The sequence below is a fragment of the Adiantum capillus-veneris genome, chromosome 2 (assembly GCF_014529385.1).
Source record: "Adiantum capillus-veneris isolate H3 chromosome 2, ASM1452938v2, whole genome shotgun sequence".
Classification (NCBI taxonomy): Eukaryota; Viridiplantae; Streptophyta; class Polypodiopsida; order Polypodiales; family Pteridaceae; genus Adiantum; species Adiantum capillus-veneris.
Genome location: NC_140932.1, coordinates 93,220,017 through 93,240,959, shown reverse-complemented (window position 1 = coordinate 93,240,959; position 20,943 = coordinate 93,220,017). Strand labels below are relative to the sequence as shown.

The 20,943-nt window shown below is 40.7% G+C and overlaps 1 protein-coding gene across 1 annotated transcript; it reads right to left on the bottom strand.

Annotated features, from left to right (window-relative positions):
• Positions 1 to 243: 243 nt before the first annotated feature.
• Positions 244 to 19,880, bottom strand: LOC147463197 (uncharacterized). The gene is made up of 2 exons (XM_086487714.1): positions 19,704 to 19,880; positions 244 to 937 (listed from the first exon to the last, which is right to left on the bottom strand). Exon 2 carries the CDS (start codon positions 800 to 802, stop codon positions 329 to 331), a length of 474 nt encoding a protein of 157 aa, XP_086343840.1. The 5' UTR covers positions 803 to 937; positions 19,704 to 19,880; the 3' UTR covers positions 244 to 328.
• Between the last annotated feature and the right edge of the window lie 1,063 nt (positions 19,881 to 20,943).

Genomic DNA, 20,943 nt, shown 5'->3' with positions numbered 1-20,943 from the left:
TTTGTAGAGCTTAAATGTGGTAGCAAATAGGTCATGCTCTGAAAATTTACCATTTGACAATGATTGAATAGATCATGGTACTTTTTGTAAGCACCAATGGAAGTTTATTGTCTACTGCTTCACAAAGCTGAGGGATACTGGTGGAAATCACAAAGTCCATGTATGTGACTATGATTTAAGGTACTTTTTGGAGCCTTTTTGTATGGTAGTTCAAATTGAAGGTGCAACCATGAGTACCACATAGGCACTTGTACATATTGTTGTATTACTTGGTAGAATTTACAGTACCTATCATAGGTTTATTTAAGAAATCATATGCATTTATCTTTCAAAGTACATATTTCTTGGGCCCAAAGTACATATGGCTCTTTTTCAAAGTACCATGCATTTGTTTGTACATTGTGAAATTACATATGCCTTTTTTCAAAGTACCATCCATGACCAATAGATCCTTGCGCTTCTTGCCTTCTTGATGGGCTGACGCAACGTCTTCAAACACCTTTACTGAAATCTGGAATGCATTTTCAGATTTTTCTCTTGGACAGAGCACTAACCGCTTTGATCCACATTCATCACATTCTCCCTTCAAGCAAGACAGTTTATGAAACGTAGACTCATATGGATTTGGACATAATACCATCTCAACCAAGCTGTTGATGCTATTGTGCGTGTACGCAGAAGCTCCATACTTTCCTAGGACCTCTTCTGTGAAGCATATATCACAACTGTAGCCACACCCTTCACTGTGCACTCTTGTCTTGTTTTGTCTCATCTGGTTGAATGCTTCCTTGCTGTATATCATCTGTATGTGAGCAATACATCAGCAAGTGTACCTATCCTTCAACTTGCGAACAAACCAAGGCTTCAATCCTTCAAAACATTTGAGAGAGATCTTGATGTGTGAATACTGCATTTGGAATCTCCTATAGAGCTCCACCTGTCCAATGAAAAGTAAATCTCATCAAAACCTGTAGTCAAAACAAGGTCAAAGTCATTGTAACTTAAATTTTCTACCTAACATGGTACTTTCCTAGACCTTTCATTAGGTACTAAAGTACCTCAGACATTGTAAATGGTACTTTAAGAAGTATCAATTTTTTCAAAGTACCTAAGCCTCTGCAATTGGTACTTTAATAAGCACCACAAAGACTACCTCTAAGGTACCTATATACCTAGATTTGGTATTTGGGAAGTACATGTTTGGTCTCATGCTAGCTTTAAGAAGTATCAATTTTTGCAAAGTACCTAAGCCCCTGCAATTGGTACTTTAATAAGCACCACAAAGACTACCTCTAAAGTACCTATACCTAAATTTGGTATTTTGGAAGTACATGTTTGGTCTCATGGTAGCTTCTACCTAATCTCAAGGTACCTTTGAAGCCTTCAAGTACCCTAAGAGGACCTAATAGTATACATGCATGGTTATAAAGGACCTATGAGTTCACAAAGGTTGTTTTAAACTACCATTGAATGTACATTGGTCATCCAAAAGTACCCAAATAGGATTTATGAGTTTACATTGGTGCTATTGAGCACCAACCCCTGTGATGACAGGAAAGTATTACTACCATCTACATGTAGGTACTCAAGGTAACCTTCAACACCTACAAAGTAACATATAGAAAATTTGGTAGTATTGAAGAGTCTATGCAGCTTGCCCCAAAGCACTTTTGATTTCTTTTATGTATACGTCTTGAGGTACTTGATTCCCCTCATGAATGCTAGTCCTCTAGAAGTACCAAAAGATTACCTTTTGGAGCCTACATACATGTCGGGCTTGATAGACAGCATTATACTTGATGTAATACTACCTATATGTAGTTGCTACCTATGTACGCATGGTACCCATACTATTGCATACAAGAGAACAAAATAATTCAAGCATTTTCAGAGCATACATGTGACTCGTCAAGCAAATGTATTGGATGCTTAATGTAAGCTTTTTGTCCGAGACGTTTTCGGCACACATCCTTTTTGTTTGGCGACACTCCCGTCTTCGTTTGCCAAAAAGCAAAAACATTATCTCTTATCTCCTATGTGATGCAACGGCTTTGAGGCTGTTGGCGCCAGCATAACTGCAATGGAAATGCTCCCACCTCAGCCTGTTTTAATCGTTCATTAACTGCTGCAAAATTTTGTCAATGCAGCCCTGTGAACCTCGCCATCTCCGAATTGCTTATAGACCTTGATGGATCCCCTTCGCTATTCACCAGCATCATGCATAAAGCCCTTTTAAGTTTCAGCTCCTCTTCACACAAGGATGATTTGACTTTGGTGATTGTACCCTGTATGCTAGAGAGTATAGATTTCTCTACTCCATGGTGCAACTGTCGAAAAGCTGGCTTCTCTAAAAGCAATAAAAAGGTGGCTTTCTTAGCTTCACAATTCATTTCTTTTGTAGCTTCTTTCCATCAAAGCACCATTGTTGTGAAAACTGTACTCATATCTTCCGGCGTTGACAAGCATGATGCATCACGTTCTCTTTTGCTTTGACGGCTCTCTCATTTTGTCATGGCTCAATACTGTCACATCCTGCATGTGGCTTCTTGGCGAATTGAAGTTGAGTACTTGGTGCGGACATGAGGGGGAAGCCCATCATGTATTGGATTGTCTTCTACATGATCTTCAGATGAGTGAGACCACTCCATTGGATTTGAGCATGCTCATTACAACCAAACTCATTGTCTGCAATCATGGATTGCCATCCAATGTGATCCACATTTGGATATTGTTATTGGTTTCCAATTGTTGCCTCCGTGGATGTGGGATGCATTGCAAGTTGCAAACTGTGTAGATAATGATTCTGGTGCACACTCCCCTCTTCCAAACTGTTCACACCTACACACATGGGGGGAAGGTGCCGAATTTCTTCTCCCAACCTATCAGTGCGTGTATTTATGTGGGGTTTCCAATGCCTCTAGTGCAACATCCCCTCCTCTTCTAAGCTATTCTCACCCTCACAAACATGTTGGTGCTGAATTTCCTCTCCCAACCTGCTGATGCATCTATTCATGGGCTGCCATCCACATTGAGAGTAGAGAGAAGGCTGCTGCTATTCAAATTCTTGCTGCCACATCTGATCAGCCACACCAATACCCTACTGCAGATTCTCTCAAGCCACACCAATACCCTGCTGCAGATTCTCTCAAGCCACACCAATACCTATCAACTGTAATATGGCTTACATCAAGCCAGGTAGACATTAATGAGGCAGAGGGCTACACAAGCCATTCTTGCTTGCTTCAAGAGAAGGCTCCTGAGAGATGGAGGCACATTATGAAGGCAGATTGTTGTAGATTGTTGCATGGCATGTAAGCAGAGATAGAGAAAGAGAGATCAGACTCCAGAGAGAGTCACTCAGCTACAGCAGTACGCGTGAAAGGCAGACGGACAGACAAAAGCCAAGAAATTGTTAAAGTCGTTGACGAAAAAGTTTTAAAAAACTTAAAAACTATTAGTCTTCACAAGAACCTAAAAAAAGTGTTCTAAAGCACCATCCATAAGTGCCACACAAGAAGTGTCAAGGACACTACTTTTTGCATCACCTTTTCATGCTATCACCCTTATGTGAGACCTAAATTTTATATGTAACATAGGGGTATGATAGTTTTCCTCATTGATTGTCATATAAGCATAGAAAGGGGGGTCATATTCCCTAATATGAATCATATATAGGGGTTTTATCAAAGTTTTCTGCTCGTAGGTGGCATCCCTCTTTGTATATAGATTGAATCCCCCAAGGCATCTACTTTTTTAACCTTGGTCTTACCTTTTTTCACTCCCTTGATATCCTCCTTCACTTTCTCCTTTCCCTTACCTTCAGGAGTGATGATACTTACTACCTGGTTCCCAATTGGTGGTGGAGGTAAGGGTGGAATAAGAGGTTGTGGTGGTGATGGTGGTGGATGTGTTTGAATGAGTGGTTGTAGGATTTTCATGGGTGGTGCTTTTTGTGGTGCCTTGTCTTGCTCTTGGTGGTGAAATCTAGTTTTGTCTGGCTCCTCTATTGAAATTCTGCCTCCTTGGGTGTGGATAGTAATACATTCCATGGCCATCTTCCCCACAATTATAGCAATGGTATTCTTGGTTTTCCCTTCATTTTCCTCTCCCTTGCTCTTGATTGAGGTTGTGTGCATGCCCTTGTTGCACCAAATGCATAGATAGATTCTCAAGCAAAGTAGTGACGCAACTCAGCAGGTCTTGCTGCTCTTCTGAGCAGTTGTTGTAGTTACTGGGGTTAGTTGGACTGAGCTTGATTCCTCTGACTCATTGAATCTTACTTGCATGCACAGCTTCTTGTCTTTAAGGCGAGCTACTTCCACTGCCAACTTGTATGTTGCAGGGAATCTCCCCTTCACCTTTTCTTTAAGTGGTGATCACAGGCCAGCAATGAAATGGTCCTTCTTCAAGAAATTAGGTGCTCCTTCACCTTCTTCTAGTGAGGCAACCTATGGATCCCACAAATCCACAAAATTTGATCTGTAAGTGGCATACTCTAGCAAACCTCCCTGCTTTAATTTTGTCAGCAACTACCATGCATAACTTTCTTGAGGTTGTGCCTCCACCAAACCTCTTCACAAAGGCAGCACGTAGTAAGTCCATGCATAATTGGTAGCTTGGGGCAAAGCATTGTACTAAGGCTTGGCCTCTACTTTCATCAGTAGAGGAAAGATTCGTAGTCGTGATGCGTCGTCATCTTTGTTGTTGGAAACCACACAAGCGATATCAAAGTTATCCAAAAACGTAGTGGTGATGTCTTCTTCCTTCTTACCACTGAATGTGGGAAAAGAGACACTTGCCATGGTACTAAATCAATGAGTAGACAATTACATATTTTTTAAATTTTATTTTTGGAATGACTTAGTGATTCATAAAGGTTTATGCATGGGTGGAAAACTTGAGCAGGAGCTAAGAAGATCGTAAGGCTAGAATAGAATAAAGATGCTTACATCAAAAGAGTGATAGTAATCAAGAATGGACAAGATGATGGGACGTGGGGATCTAAGGATTTCATCAAGCATCTCTGCTCCGAATAGGAAAACAATTCAGAGTCTAGTAGGTGGATTTTGTTAGACGCGAGCTCTCACCTTTACACGCTTGGCTCCCCTACCTTCTTCTTTTGAATTAGATGCAAGGGAATCATAAAACTAGGATGATTGCATAAAAAAGGCCTACCAAAGATCACAACTACTCGACTTAGAAAAAACCAAGCAAAACCATCTAGAAATCCAAAGATGGATCCCTCCCCCAAAAAGTAATAGCAGTACATGAAGGTAGTGTAGTAGGACCAATATATATATGTGTGTGTGTGTGTGTGTGTGTGTGTGTGTGTGTGTGTGTGTGTGTGTGTGTGTGTGTTATAGATTAGCGTGCATATTAGTTTTTATTCCTTTTTCACATTACACATTTTGAATGTGTCATACCTCCAACTTATTCAAATGCCATAAATAAATGTCTCCAAAAAATGGGATATACATCAAGAAAATTATATTTTATATGGAAAAAAAAAATGGTAGCTAGGTCTTACTCATTGTGAGTTTTCCAATGGAAATTGATGCCATAGTAAACTTACCAGCTAGCATATCCAACAAGAATAATGTGCAAGATCAAAATTTGGAGGAGGAGCTCGCAAATGCTATAGTAGTGAATATGAAGCGGCCCAAGGCTAGGAGTAGCTGGATAGTGGTTGTACATCTACCATGGTAACTTTGTTGGATAATGAGGAGGCGACCATGCTCGATGACTGTGACAATTGGAAACTATCTAGCTTTCTTCCTCAAGAATTTAAGAGAACAAAATGCCTTGGACTTCCCACCCATAAGGGTCCTATCAATGTACACTTGCCCAAACCTAAATCATGCTCAAAATGAGCATATATGAGTAATTAGTTTTGCTGCCAAGGATTATGGGAAATACATGGTAGTTTCAGGTTTGTGCCATAGATTATGGGGGACTAAAATGTGCTCTCTTGCTTTAGTCTTCAGCACTTGTCTCTTTGGTTTGTTGTTATTTTACTAGTTTTGAATCATTTTGTGTTGAGTACCATTCTCTTCTTTATGCTAGGTAGATGCACAACACCAATTCCCCAAAATTCCTAGCTATATTAGATCTTGACAATGTCCTTCTCAAGAGATGGTTCCAACAAGCCCCACCCCATCTTGTATCAACTTTGAAGCTTCATAATGGGCAGTTTGTGTTGAGTACCATTCTCTTCTTTATGCTAGGTAGATGCACAACACCAATTCCCCAAAATTCCTAGCTATATTAGATCTTGACAATGTCCTTCTCAAGAGATGGTTCCAACAAGCCCCACCCCATCTTGTATCAACTTTGAAGCTTCATAATGGGCAGTTACATGATTTCACGTAGACTCAAGCTTGTTGAGTTCCTTTTTCTACTGCAGCACCATTGTGAAATAGAAATTTGGAGTAGCATGGCTTCTCACAATATAAGCCTTCATTAGGGCCTCAATGGACTCTTCTGGGGCCCTTTAATTTTTCCAAGCATAATCAAGGTGTTTAAGAAATGGTCAGAATGGGGGAGTGCAAGAGTCCAAATAGTAGTGGTCAAACTTACAACTCTATGCAAAATCGACCTTTTCTACTTCACAAATATTTAGAAAATGAGAAAATATTTCATACTTTAGATTTTCTTCCATTTTTTATAGGATCCTCTTGCAACCGTATCAATGAGTCACTCTCAAAAAGTCACTCTCAGAAAGTGGGTCTTTCTTCAAGGCAAGCTCAAAATCTAGCCGGGATTTTGCAATTTTAGTAGGGTTAGAAATACAATAAACCATGTCTGTTTGCAAACACTGTCTCTAATATGTGGGTTGCAAGTTCAAAATTGGCCTTTGTGTAGTGCTTGCCAAAAATATATTTCCTAGCCGATGAAAATAAGTGCACATTAATAATTTTTCAAGGGAAATTTTTGAAGCATTTGCCAACATTTACATTAAAACTTGACAAAATTAGCACTTTTGGCATGGGTATAGCAAAGACCTTAGAAGTTGGTTGTTTTTTTTTTACCAAATTGCAGATGGAATAGGCCTTACTATTTTGGTTTTTTTCCTAAACATCTGATTTTGTTTAACATTGATGTTTAGCATATGTTCATTAAATATTGGGTGGGAATTTGGAAAGTTTAGAGTTGTCTACAAAAGTACCACACCTCGTTTGGCAAGCTTTGTGTGTGTGTGTGTGTGTGTGTGTGTGTGTGTGTGTGTGTGTGTGTGTGTGTGTGTGTGTTTGTTTCTCCCTTAGACTTCCAATCTCAAATCCCCCATCTTCTGATCACTTTCATTGCCCATGTTAGCTATAGCACGTGCACACCAACATTTCTAGTTTGAGGGGTTCACTCAAAAAATGTAAAATAGCACGTGATTTTAATAGAAGCGATTAATTTCTCTTATGAACTTACAAAAACTATACATATAGAAGGGTGTTGAAAATTGAAAAAGTGAATTTTTTGGTTCATAAGGGGTCTTTTTACTGGAAAAAATGGTACATAAGGGGTCTCTATATACCTTAAAAATTGTAGAATAGGAGAATTTATAAATACCTCTTGAACGAATGTACTATACAAGATCTCTATATAGTAAACCCCCCAACTTTGTAATCTCCTTGAGAGTGCTTTGCTAAATTGCCTCACTAGAAGAGACATATCATTACAACCTCTCCACCTCCACGACTAGTACCCAAGTGATTTCAACTCTAGTCCCATCCCTTGCACCTTTGGGTAGCAGACTAATGCAAGATGCTTAAAATCAGAAAGCTAAGTGCAAGTCAATTGAAGAATGCAAAGAATGCAGTCTAACCTATGACAATAGCAGTGAGGTTAGAAGCATTGATATGGTTTTTTCATATTGTTCATCTAGTCACCATTGTGTGCACACACTACTCTTTGGGTTATTTGGTGCTTACATGTTGGTCACCACCATGTAGCTTATGCCTCTAAAATCTCAAAGGCATCTGCTTGCTTCATCCTTGCACCATCTAGAGAGAGTGGAGTCAACTCAAAAAATTAGCTTTTACCTTGTAGCAGTAGGAGGGCAATAAGAACAATTAGGAAGGAGCTTATAAGCATGGCTCATGCAACTTTTGACGTAGTTTTTTTTCTAATTACAACTAAAGTGTGGTCTGTAAATTGGAGATACGAAGGAAACAATAGGCCTACTATAGACCCATTGTAAAGGTTTATAATGGTGGCATGTTGTCCTTAGCACCATTGGCTAGCCGAAGACTTTGTGATAATTGATACCCAACATGATACCCAACAAAGCTGTCGTGTTTTGATTGGAGATATGAAATGGTTTTGTACAAAGATTGTGCTATGGATTTTTATAGACAAAGGTGAAGTTTCAAAGTTTAGTAAAAAATATACGATGTTAATATTCTATGGCATTTTGATGGAAAGAGGATCCTTTTAGTTAACTCAAAGACATTGTAGAATCTACAAACATTGCGGTTAAATTTTGAAGGCAAATTGAACCTAATTCTACTCATTGTATGCTGTAATTTGATGGATTTTAACTAATTGTATGTGGCTCTCTAATGAATTACACCGTCAACGAAATTTCATTTTTTATCATACACTTCCAAAGAGGAGAGAGAGAGAGAGTACAATAAACATTAGAGCTAATCATAGTCAATATATTGATATTTCACTTTAATTTGTATATATTTAATTCTTTTCTTAAAATAGCTAGTTCGTTTTTTAAGTGACTTCAAGTTCAAAAAAGTGAATTTGAACCATCTATTGCAATGCTTTTGGTAATGGTTACTTTAGTAAATTGGGCTTTTTATATAATAGATTGTTTAGGTATATAGTTGTAACTTTTAGGGGGAACCAGTTTCAAAATCGTGCCCTTTTTGTTTGCACCCAACTTGTTAGATTTTGCTTCTTCTATGATATTTGAAAGGTCAGGAACTCTCGTGTCTTTGATAACGACCTCTCTGCGGTCAATTTCTAAGTGATTGTACAAGAAAGTGAGGAGCTTATTTATGTGATAGGTAAAAGCCACAACTTGGATGACTGACTCAGGGCAACCCGAGCCATTGGGATGAGTCCTGAACAATGATATTGATAGTGACTTGCCAGCTTGAATCCGATGTAATCTCAACACCACAAGGCTCAACATGAGCTTGAGGTTTTTCTGTAATTCTCTCCACTACAAGACGTACTTAATATTAGCGACGCCTGCAGTGCAACGCTCAAATGTGAAAACCCACGGCGTCGCTATGCACGTCACTAATTTATAAGTAACTTAGTGACGCTCGTAGCGACACCTATAGCGACGCTGTCAGGGGTTAAAAAATAATCGAAAGCGTCCGAAAACTCAGATCTCATATCTGAGTTTTAAGCATGCGCTCAAGCAAGCAAAGGTAACGCGCTCTCTCCCTCTCTCTCTCTCTCTCTCTTTGTTCTCCACACACACACACACATACACACACACACACACACACACACACACACACACGAGGAGAGGAAGGAGAGCCAGGTATGCTCCTTCCCTCTCCTCACTCTCATGTTCCCTTCCCCTCTTTCTCTCTCCCTCTCTCTCTCTCTCTCTCTCTCTCTCTCTCTCACACACACACACACACACATTGTGTTTTTGAGAGAGAGAGAGAGAGAGAGAGAGAGAGAGAGAGAGAGCACATGCATAAACAAAAAACGCACACACACATGCATAAACAAAGAATGCACACACACATTGAGAGAGGAAAAAGAGAGAGAGAGAGAGAGAGAGAGAGAGAGAGCACATACATAATCTAAAAACGCACACACACATGCATAAACAAAGAATGCACACACACATTGAGAGAGGAAAAGAGAGAGAGAGAGAGAGAGAGAGAGAGAGAGAGAAGAAGAAGAAGAAGAAGAAGAAGAAGAGAGTCTTAACGTCATAGGAAACTATCCCAAGAGACCTTAAAGATCTAGTCGACGAAGAGTTGAACTCAAGACCTATTATGCATGAGGGAAATGACATAACCAATCTATCACACTTGGGTGATAGGAAAGTTATACCATTTTTCTCCTTTTATTGGCGTCCACACACACCCACACACACACCCGAGAAGAAGAGAGTTTAATTTAACGTCGTAGGAAACTAATTCAAGAGACCTTAAAGATCTAGACGACGAGGAGTTGAACTCAAGACCTGTTATTCAAGAGGGAAATGGCATAACCAATCTACCACACTTGGGTGATAGAAAGGTTATACTATTTTTCTCTTTTTATTGGCACACACACACCCACATACACACACACACGAGAAGAAGAGAGTTTTAACGTCGTAGGAAACTATCCCAAAAGACGTTAAAAATTAGGTTAGATGTACACTAGGTTTATTCAAGTTAAATTAGATTAGATTTAGGTTTATTTTTAGTTAGATTTACGTTTGATTAGATTTAGGTTTATTTACGTTAGATTTAGATTTACGTTATATTAGATTAGATTTAGGTTTATTTACGTTAGATTTAGATTTACGTTATATTAGATTAGATTTAGGTTTATTTACGTTATTTACGAAAATGGCATAACCAATCTACCACACTTGGGTGATAGAAAGGTTATACCATTTTTCTCTTTTTATCGTTTAAGATAAGGTTAGATTTAGATTTACGTTAGATTAGATTTAGATTTATTTAGGTTAGATTAGATTAGATTTAGGTTTATTTTAAGTTAGATTAGTTTAGGTTTATTAGCGCGCGCTAGATTTAGATTTACGTTAGATTACATTAAATTTAGGTTTATTTTGAGTTTAAGATTAAATTAGATCTAGATTTATGTTTGATGGACCATGCGGACCAACAATTCCACGACAGTCTAGCGGTGGTGGTTGTTGTGGAGAGGAGCACATCGTTTCTGGAGCTCATGTGTTGTAGAGTCCCTAGGACACACCAAGGAGTGTCCTTGCTTGTGGCACTGCTCAGACTACACCGATGCGTCGGGGTCACCTAGAGGCCTGGATGCATTCATCAAACAGGGTTGCTATAGTTCATGGGAGGGACATGCCAAAGTGATACGCCTACCTCATCAATCGTATGTCCGATGAGACCATTATGACCCCTGAGGGGAAGTAAGTGATGGGCCGCATACAACAGTTGTGTAAACAGGTTTTTTGACACATTGTAGTCTGTCATGGTTTCTTGGAGGGATCAGGATAAAGTCTCTAAGGATTATCTTATTGCGACGCTGCATCGGGAGTTTCCATTTCCCTCTCTGGAGAATACATTTGCTTGGATGAGGAGACACATGCGCAACTACATGAAGCATCGGAGGTCAGATGCACAGATGCCATACCTGACTGGCGTGAAAGAGAGGAGTGGAGGGGTATGAGGGAGGAGAGGATGACCAATCCAGACAGGTGGTGGCAACAAAGAGACGCAGCAAGAGTTTGCATCAAGACGAGATTATCCCATCACCTGGTGAGTGGCGGCGGCTGGGCCAGCTTCGAGGAGGATTTTGTCCCATCACTTGGGTCATGGATCGACGGGGTGGAGAGGTGCGAGTATTAAACTCTTGCATTGAAGTATTTGTATATGTGAGGCCCATTCACATCTACACAACTAGTAGCCCCATTGGTATGTCTTTTACCCTTCAACGGAGCGAATCACCACATGTTCAATTAGGTTAGATTTAAGATAAGATTTTGGATTGAGTTTTTATATTAGAGTCTACCTTCGAGATTATGGTAAAAAATTCGAGTTGGACGAATGGTGAAAAGATCTACTGTGAAAAGATGTTAAGATGCTGTGAAATGCTACAGCTAGAGAAGAGGCAAAGGGGTTTTGTCCACTACATGCACTATCATGTAGACGTGGGTGTGTAGATTTCTTGTACCCACAAATATAGGCATTGACCAATAAAGACGAGATTATAACCCAATGGTTCTGATCTCCGTGCACCTCTGACAGCTCAGGGGATGATCATGCAGACCACATTCCCAACGAGGCAATGTTTGAGCCCGAGATTGATGAAATGATCGAGACGATCATGGACTTAGAAAGGCTTATCTATGATGATATGAAAAGTGAAGCCAATATGCCATTGTATAATGGATCACGTGTGTCTAGATTGAAAGCGCTTTTGGTTCTTCTCAAAATGCAGGCAAAGTTTGGATGGAGTGACACTAGCGTCACAACGCTTTTCAGGTGATCTATTACAAATAGTTTAATTTAATAAAAATCTAAATGTATAATGATCTGATCGATATTTACATAATTGTACCGTATTTTTATGTTGTGTAGATTGCTCAAAGAGCACATACTACCAGCTGATAATGTAATGCCAGAGTCCCGAGAGTAAGCAAGAAATATTTTGCAAAACTTGGGGATGGATTACAATTTGATCCACGCTTGTCCTAAAACTGCATTCTTTTCAGAGGGGAATACATAGACATGGAGAAGTGTCCGAAATGTGATTCCGAGAGATATCGAGTAGATCTCCACGGAACAAAAATTCCGCAAAAGATTTTGCGACATTTTCCTCTGCTTTCTCACATCAAGCATTTCTTCGAATGTAAGTCCATGGCCACCCTAGCATCATGGCATGAGGAGAATAAATCTTCGGATGGTGTGCTATGGATTCCTGCAGATTGCATAGCCTGGAAACATATAGATGGAACATAGTCGGATTTTGCAAGGGAAGCTCGAAATTTGCGCTTAGGCCTGGCTATAGATGGCGTAAATACATTTGGTCAAAGATCAACATCTTACAGTGTATGGCCCGTTGTCATCGTCAACTACAACATTCCCCCGTGGTTGACTATGAAGAAGAGGCACCTATGGCTAAGCTTGATTATGCCGGGGCGATATAAAGTGAAGAATATGGATGTGTATCTTCATCCACTATTGGAAGAGCTACAACAATTGTGGATTGGCATAGAAGTGATGGATATGAGCTGACAAATAGGTCGATGAAATGCTTTGATCAGAGGCATTCTAATGTGGACCATGCATGACTATCCCGGACTAACAGAATGCTCAGGTGATTTACACTCCTCACTCAAACACTGTAACTCTTGGTTTTTCTCAAGCTGATCTATTATCATGTGTATACATCCAGGGCTTCAAACAAGCGGATACAGAGCATGTGTCACATGTGGACCTAGACTGAATGCACGTAGGGTGCCCACATTAAAGAATCAAATCTACGAAGGTCATCAAGCGCATCTTCCAGAGAATCATGTGTTACACGATGGATTTTTGGGAAGAGAGCCACCGAGGATATCTGCACAAGCATGGTTATAGCAGAAGGAGATGTGTGATGACGGATTGCCCCCAGGGATGAAGAGACTATCTCTATGGTACGAGTTACCATACGGGATCCGACTCATGATCAATCACTTGCTCGATCCAATGCACATATTCAAGAATGTGGGTAATCTACTATGGGACCATCTGACCGGCAAGAAAGATACTTTGGGAGCCAGGGTTGACCTTAGAAATGTGGATCGTATGGAGAAATATTGGCCGCAAATAGCGTCCTATGGATCGATAAAACTCCCTAAACCACCATGGATTTTCACAAGAGCCCAAGAACGCAAAGTAAAAGAGACCATTCAATCTTTGCGGACCCCCACTAGCATAATGCACTCGCTCCGAACCTGTTTTACTAAAGAAGGAAAGCTTACCGGTTTGAAGTCACACGACTGGCATAAAATGTGTCAGGTATGTTCATAGTGGAATATATCATAGTGGGAATTGTGTAAAAAATTCGTGTGTGGACATTGCTGCATGTGTTTGGCAGTTTATTTTACCGGTTGCCATTGAGGTATGTTTGTCTCTTGACGTCCGTAACACAATCTACAAACTTGCGAAGTTGGTGCAATGGATCTCACAAAAGGAGATCAATGTAGACTCCATACCATTCACCAAACTAAACGCTACGGAGGTTGTGTGCACGTTTCAGAAACATTTTCCTACTACCATGCTAACCATTCAGGTGCATCTTCTTGTTCACATAGTTGATGAGGTGGAAATAGCTGACACAGTACATTCCAGATGGATGTTCTTTTTAGAACGTTTCATGAAAACGCTCAAGTGATATGTGCGTCAGAAGGCACGTCCGGAGGGTAGCATAGCAGAGGGTTGGCTGGTATCAGAGTCCCTAGTGTACATTGGAGAGTGGCTAGACGGATTTGATAAAGCCCGGGACACGCTATGGAGAACCATAGATGATGAGCCGATATCTGGGATTTTCATGTGCAATCTCGGTGTTGAGAAGAAGATGACGGAAGATCTAGAGGCTAAAATCAACCGATTTTGCATGCTTCACAATCCAGTGATGCAAAAAGTGGATTTCACAGTATAAGGATGCAAAGCAAGAGCGACAAAGGGCATGAATCGAGTGGAGACGGGGAAGACGACCACCGATGCACTATCTGACGGGTCTGGAGAGCCTATCAACATTCATGAGCTTAAGATGGTTGCACAACCAATTGAAAAGCGCACAACAGTGCGGTGAAGAAGTGACTGAGGAAGAGTAGGAGTACTCTCGGGGTTGCGCGACCAAGGTAAGTTTGCAATGTATGAATAGTGACTTTCTAGATGTTTGAACGGCCACTCATAATCTTTGGTCGTTGTAGTATAAGTCATACACAGCAGCATGGTGTAAAGGTCGACATTTTAGGGTGGAACGGATCGATAAAAAGCGTTTTACTCAAGATTGTGGAATCATGGCAAAATTTGAACAGTCTAGTCGACGATGGTCCTCAAATGCAGATCCTGTGGTGGCGGAACTCACTTACTTCGGCACGCTACAAGAGATTTTGAGAATCGATTATAGAGGATTTTTTGTCGACTTGTTCGACGAGCAATGGTTCAAGATAATCATGGAGGGTCACAACGCTACTGTGCGTAGAGGAGAGTCTGGTTTTCTTGAGGTGGATTCAACTAAGAAATGGACTGACTTAAGAGACACTTTCGTACTAACCGAGCATTGTGAACAAGTATGTATGTAAATAGTTAAGATCCCATTTTAGAATTTATGTGCTTGGCAGCTCTCATGTAAGTTATGTGGCTCTGGCAGGTGATATTTCATCCTACAAAGTCTACATCAAACTGGTGGTACTTCATAGAGGTAACACACACACACCGCTCTCTCTCTCTCTATTTCCTACACACACACATACACACACCTCTCTCTCTCTCTTTCCTACACACATACACACACACCGCTCTCTCTCTCTCTCTCTCTCTCTCTCTCTCTCTCTCTCTCTCTCTCTTTCCTACACACACACACACACGATGTAGAGGTAGAGAGAGAGAGAGAGAGAGGGGTTGGGGAGGTGGAGATGGACATAATACCTGCGTAACAGGTTTCGGCCAAGACCCGAGCAGGCAAAAATGGCCCCTGCGCGCGGGTTTCGCTTTTTTCCCCTAATTTTTTTTGCATCGATATATGCGTCGATATACGTGTCGCTATACGCATGGCAAATAAATCCTTTCCACGTATATATCGATGCACACTGCGACGCGTATAGCGACGCCCGCTAATGTCGTCAATATACGCGTGGAAAAGCTTGGCCGTCGATATAGACGCGTCGATATCTTCATTTAGTGTTGTAGTGATCACACCCAAAGCGTAGTGCTTTTACAAATTCACCCTCATTCAACGAAAACTCTCTACAGAGGAATCCCTCCTCCTCTCTCTCTCTCTCTCTCTCTCTCCCTCTCTCTCTATCTATCTATCTACTTGTCCATGTTTTCTACTCTATTCATTCAATATTAAGTTTAAATGTTCGTGTGTTTAATACAGGTATGGATGATGAGAAGTTTCTTTCTTCTTTGTCACCCCAGCAAAGACAGTGGTACGTGGAGCGTCATCGCTCTGGCGCACCATCGCGCGTTCCTACTCCAACCACATCTCCCTCTGTTTTGGAGTATTCAGTGTGCTCCAAAGCTTCGGTGTCGATGAGACGATCTTCACACTCGTCTAGGCACCGACGCTCTAGTGGTGGCGGTGGCGGTTGTTGTGGGGATGCCGTCGTCGATACTTCAATACCGCTTCGTGTTCGACGAGACTCTTTGCTCAGCGCGACACCAGCCACAGCATCGCCATCGACACCGGGTTTTGCACGGTTCCTAGTGGCTACACACCACTAGCTACTCCTCCAGGAGTCACTCCAGTGGACACTCCTCGCTTCGGGGCTTAGACTCCAGTAGAGACACCTGACGTCTATACCCCCGTCGACACGCCACTAGAGACCCCTACCGGGACACTCAAGTTCACGCGTCAGCGGCGAGAAGGCTTGCCTTACTACGTCGACTTCAGCGGCGGCATTATCTTGGATGATGAAGGCAAGAAGGAGATTTCGCGCATGCGCGGTCTTTGCTCTCAGGTGTTTAGACACTACATACTAAACACCTTGAGTGAAGTACCAAATGATTTAAAAGACAGAGTCATCAACATGCTTCATGACGAGTTTCCCGTTCCAACACAGGATGAACGCTTCAATGAAGACCTGATGAAGGTTCGAATATGCGAATTATACTGCAAGCACAAGCGTTCCGAAGTGCAAAAATCAATCAAGCATGGGTGGAATAGACCAGATTGGCTGGCAAAAGAAGATTGAAAGAATGCGAAGAAAGCAGCATACGAGAATCCCGACAAGTGGAAGCAACAAAAGGAGGTAGCCAGAGCGCGAGTAGAGGCAGGGAGCTCGCACCACTTGGGGAGCGGCGAGTGGACATCATTTGAGGCCGATTTTGTAAGTGTTTTCGCATTGCTCTTTATGCTTGATAGTTTAGGGTTTATAGGTTTTTAAATTCTAACATAATGGATTCTTTGTATTTTTTGACAGTGGTCGATGACAGGACGTGATCCCACACCGTACGAGCGCGAGTACGCAGGCAGGAAGGACTTAAACGCTCTGATGGACATTCTGAGTTCTCGCGACGGCATGGTTAGTATTAGGGTTTACTCTTTTCTATTTGTTGTATTGTTTTATAAACGTCGCTATATGTTTATACTTACAAAAAACTATCTTATTGTTTTTTTCTGCAGAATCCGACAGATATGCCACTTGGACGCGATGAGACGTTTGATTAGACGACATCAGTTTAGCCGTAGCTAGATAGCATTAGTTTCTTTTTGTCATAGCTTATGTATCATGAGACGACTTTTATACGTCTTTTTGAAAACCATGTATATTTTTTCAATAATGACAATGGTGTTGTAACTATTATATTTGCAAAGTTTAACAATCAAGTGATTTTGCCTATGATGTATACAATTGTCATTGATTTACTTTCATCAATTCACGCTTGTCAGTTTTGTATCTTTATTTTGCAAACAATACGTACTATGGATGATGGAGTTAATGGTTATATTGTCTTGTGGGTGACTATTTTGGGTCTATATCTACCTTTGCACTTTTTTTCAAAGGTGAATTAATTAATGAAACATTCAATATGGTTGAATGCCCTGCCACCAAAAAAATTTCCTCTCGGGCGTCGCTATATAAGGCTCTGCAGTGTCGCTATAAACGTCGCTATAGATGACCTGCAAACGTCGCTATAATCGTCGTTATATAGCGACGTTTATAGTGATTGTTATAGCGATGCTTATAGCGACGTTCTCGTATGGACGTTGTTAGCAACGGTCTTAACGATGCCGGGGGTTATAAAAACCCAATGTATTTCCGTCGCTAACAACGTCATAAGAGCACACAACCTCTCCTAGTGCTCTATGACATTCTAATACAATCCCTCACAATTCTGCGTTTTTCCAAAAGGTATATAGTTGTAACTACATAGAAATTCTCTCGAGACATGTATTTGTAACAAATTTCAATATAATATATGCTTATAGTTGGAGTATATACAATTTATATCGGGATCTCTTTTAAAGAGATGATTAGTTCTATAATTATCTTTATCTATACGAAGGTTCTTTTTTCATTAGAATTAAAATTTACATGAGGAGAACTTAATGCACTCAAAAAAAAATTATATATAGGTTTTTTTTTTTTTTTTTTTGCAAAACTTACATAAGTGAGTGGTATTCTATTAGAGAAACCACAACTTAAGGGCTCCATCACGAGACTAGAGCATGTGACCCACGCGTTGCCGCGGTCAAGAAGCTTATGTATCCAAGGTAAATCCCGACACTGCCACCAAGGAATAGAGCCTGCACACCAAATTCCCTGCCTTCGCGTCCAACCACGAGCAAAATCAGGTAGCATGCAGCCCTCAAACTGTACAAGCCGCAAACACGAACCCAAGCCATAAAAGGCATCGACCCAAAAGGCGAGCAGCCTTCCACAATGACTGAAATTGGTACCACCGGTACCACGAACAGCCGCACCTCCATTGGCAATCCACCAGCAAACTTCTCTTCATAAATGAAGAGGAAGCCGCCGGCCCGCCGCTAGGCCCCATATCCAAAAAGAGGGTGTTGCACGCGAGGAAAGACAACCACCACAAAGCCAAGAGCACCCAGGTCTCCTTCCTTGGGATAATCCCCTACCCCCAACCGTTGTCTAGCTGTTTTCGAGAGCAGCATGCAGCTCGCTGCCTCCCTTACACCTACCGCAAGCCCTCCGACCCTTGGATGCAGTTGCCTCATGCGCACAGGCCAAGGCTGTCGACCTTGCATCACACCTAGGGTTTCATCACTATAACAAGAAGTTTTGGATAAATTCTCACAATAATTCCCACATTGTGACTTACCACGGGGCCGGCGGTCCCCTACCCCCGATCGTACCTAGCTAGGTATGCAGTGCCTCTCGAGCAGAAGCTCACGATGTTATGCATTGTATGAAAACACTGAAAAAGATTGTTTTCCTACATGAGAAATTTTATAAATCTTCTTGTGCTAGGAACTGCTATAGAGTTTTTAAAATGGCCTCCTATTCACATGTGATATATTTTGTTTTTAAAATATCCTTCTTTTCACATGTGGTATATGGTGTTTTTTCTAAGTGGACATCTCGGGTTTTTTGTATACATTGTGTTTGTTTCTTGCCAGATACATGTGCCTTGAGCTCTGACTTACGAGTTCAAACGTCCAAATTATGTATAGAGAGTACCAACTGCCTCTCTTTGCCACTTGTAGACCTCTCTATGGCTAAAGCAAGTGATGACAACGTCCAGATAGCTAGAACTTTGAAGTTGAGGCCACTGCATGTGAGTCATGTCGTCTTCCTTGGTGGAATATGTATCATTGTTTTCCCCATCAAGATTGCCTTTTCCTTTGTCCTTTTTTGAGACTCAAACCATACCTTGGGATTCACAATCACAAGGAAAAGGGACATGCACCTCCCTGGAGGATTTCCTATGTGGGAAGGCAGTTCTAAATACTGGTCAATGCACTATTTATAGCCAATAGTTGATTGAGCGGGCAATATCGATGTACCAAACGGACACATTTTCTCCAACTCTAGAGGTGTTTCATAGCACTACTAAAAGAGATCACAAAGTTCAGGGCCTTGTAGCAACATTTGCAAGGACACCATCGAGACTACTCGCTCAAACACCTCCTTGCCCACCCTAGCGGCTCAAAATGCAATACTAGCACAACTCACAAATGCCAGCCCTTGAGCCCTCTTTGCCTGCAGCGTTCGAACTGTTTCCCGGTTCACCATTTATCATTGCTCGTTTAGCATTTTCAACACACACCAAAACACTATGCACAATTGGCCAGTCAAAATTGTTAGTCCATGTGTCTCAAAATGCCAATGAGGAAAATACACTCACCGTCACAAAGGCCAATGGAGATGCACCATCGAGTAGTGTTGTCATCAAAGAATTTAAAAATGTGTGCACAAGGGGCCGTTTTGCCATCTTCAAGGTCCTTTGAAATGCCAGCATTTTAAAATGCTATTTGCCGGTGCCGCGCTTCTCCTCGAGTTGAGAGCTCCTCCCTTCAATGCATAGTATGATTTTAAGATGTCAAGAAGACTTTCAAAGTCATCATTTGACTTGAAACGTCCAACAATAGACAATTATCTTGCAAAATAGGGCAATCTTAGTGTAAAATTGTAATTATCTGCTCAACTTTATCAAATGTTATTAAAGTCTTTCTCTAGATAGTGTAAAAGTTTGAAATTTCTAGTATATACCGGGTATATATATCTATAGAGGAAACATTAAGATTGTAATATTTTGTTTGTTTTGAAAAATAAAGATAACCATAGAAATGCACCTCAGGCCTTAATTTATTTTCGTATTACTTTTAATCAACTCGCATTGTTTGTCGAGAATTTTTCTTTTAAAGATTGATTATTAATATTATTTTGTTTACAGAATTAGTTTCTAAAAGCCACAGTCGTGGCTTTCTCTCTACAAGACTAGTGTTGAAGCTTGCATCAATTTGTGTGTAATCATCCCATTTTCATTTATTTGCACTTAAATAAAAACCTTCACTTTATTTATCAACAAAATCTACAGAGAGGTCAACCTCAATGGATAATTACAAATGGCATAATAGTTCTCTAGACTTTTAATTTTGATAAAGACCAAGGAATTGAGCTAGATAACAATATCTTTGATAGTCTCTCTCTCTCCCTCTCTCCCTCTCTCTCTCATGTGACAGATTGGTTATCCCAGTTCCCTCTTGAGTAACCCAACTTGAATTCAAGACTTGTTTGATAGATCTACGATGTCTCTTAGAAATTTTCCAAAGATGTTGAAACATCTCTATCTCATGTGTGTGTGTGTGTGTGTGTGTGTGTGCGTGTGTGTGTACTCATAGCGGTTGGCGCTTGTGCATTGCACTAAAAGACAAGCAGAACTAACAGGCTATCCATACTTGGGAAAAAGTGGATCAATTATCTAGTCAAACAGCAATACCATGGGAGATTAGTAAGCAGCCATTATAAAAATAGATCACCATCTAAAAAACCATCAAAAATCTATAATACAAATGTGGAATATCATATTTCAACACTTAAAAAGCCGATTGTGTATTCAAGAGACAAATTAAATCAAAAGCTAC

Coding starts and splice junctions, on each gene's coding strand:
- LOC147463197 (XM_086487714.1), bottom strand. CDS start 802: ATGATATACAGCAAGGAAGCATTCAACCAGATGAGACAAAACAAGACA.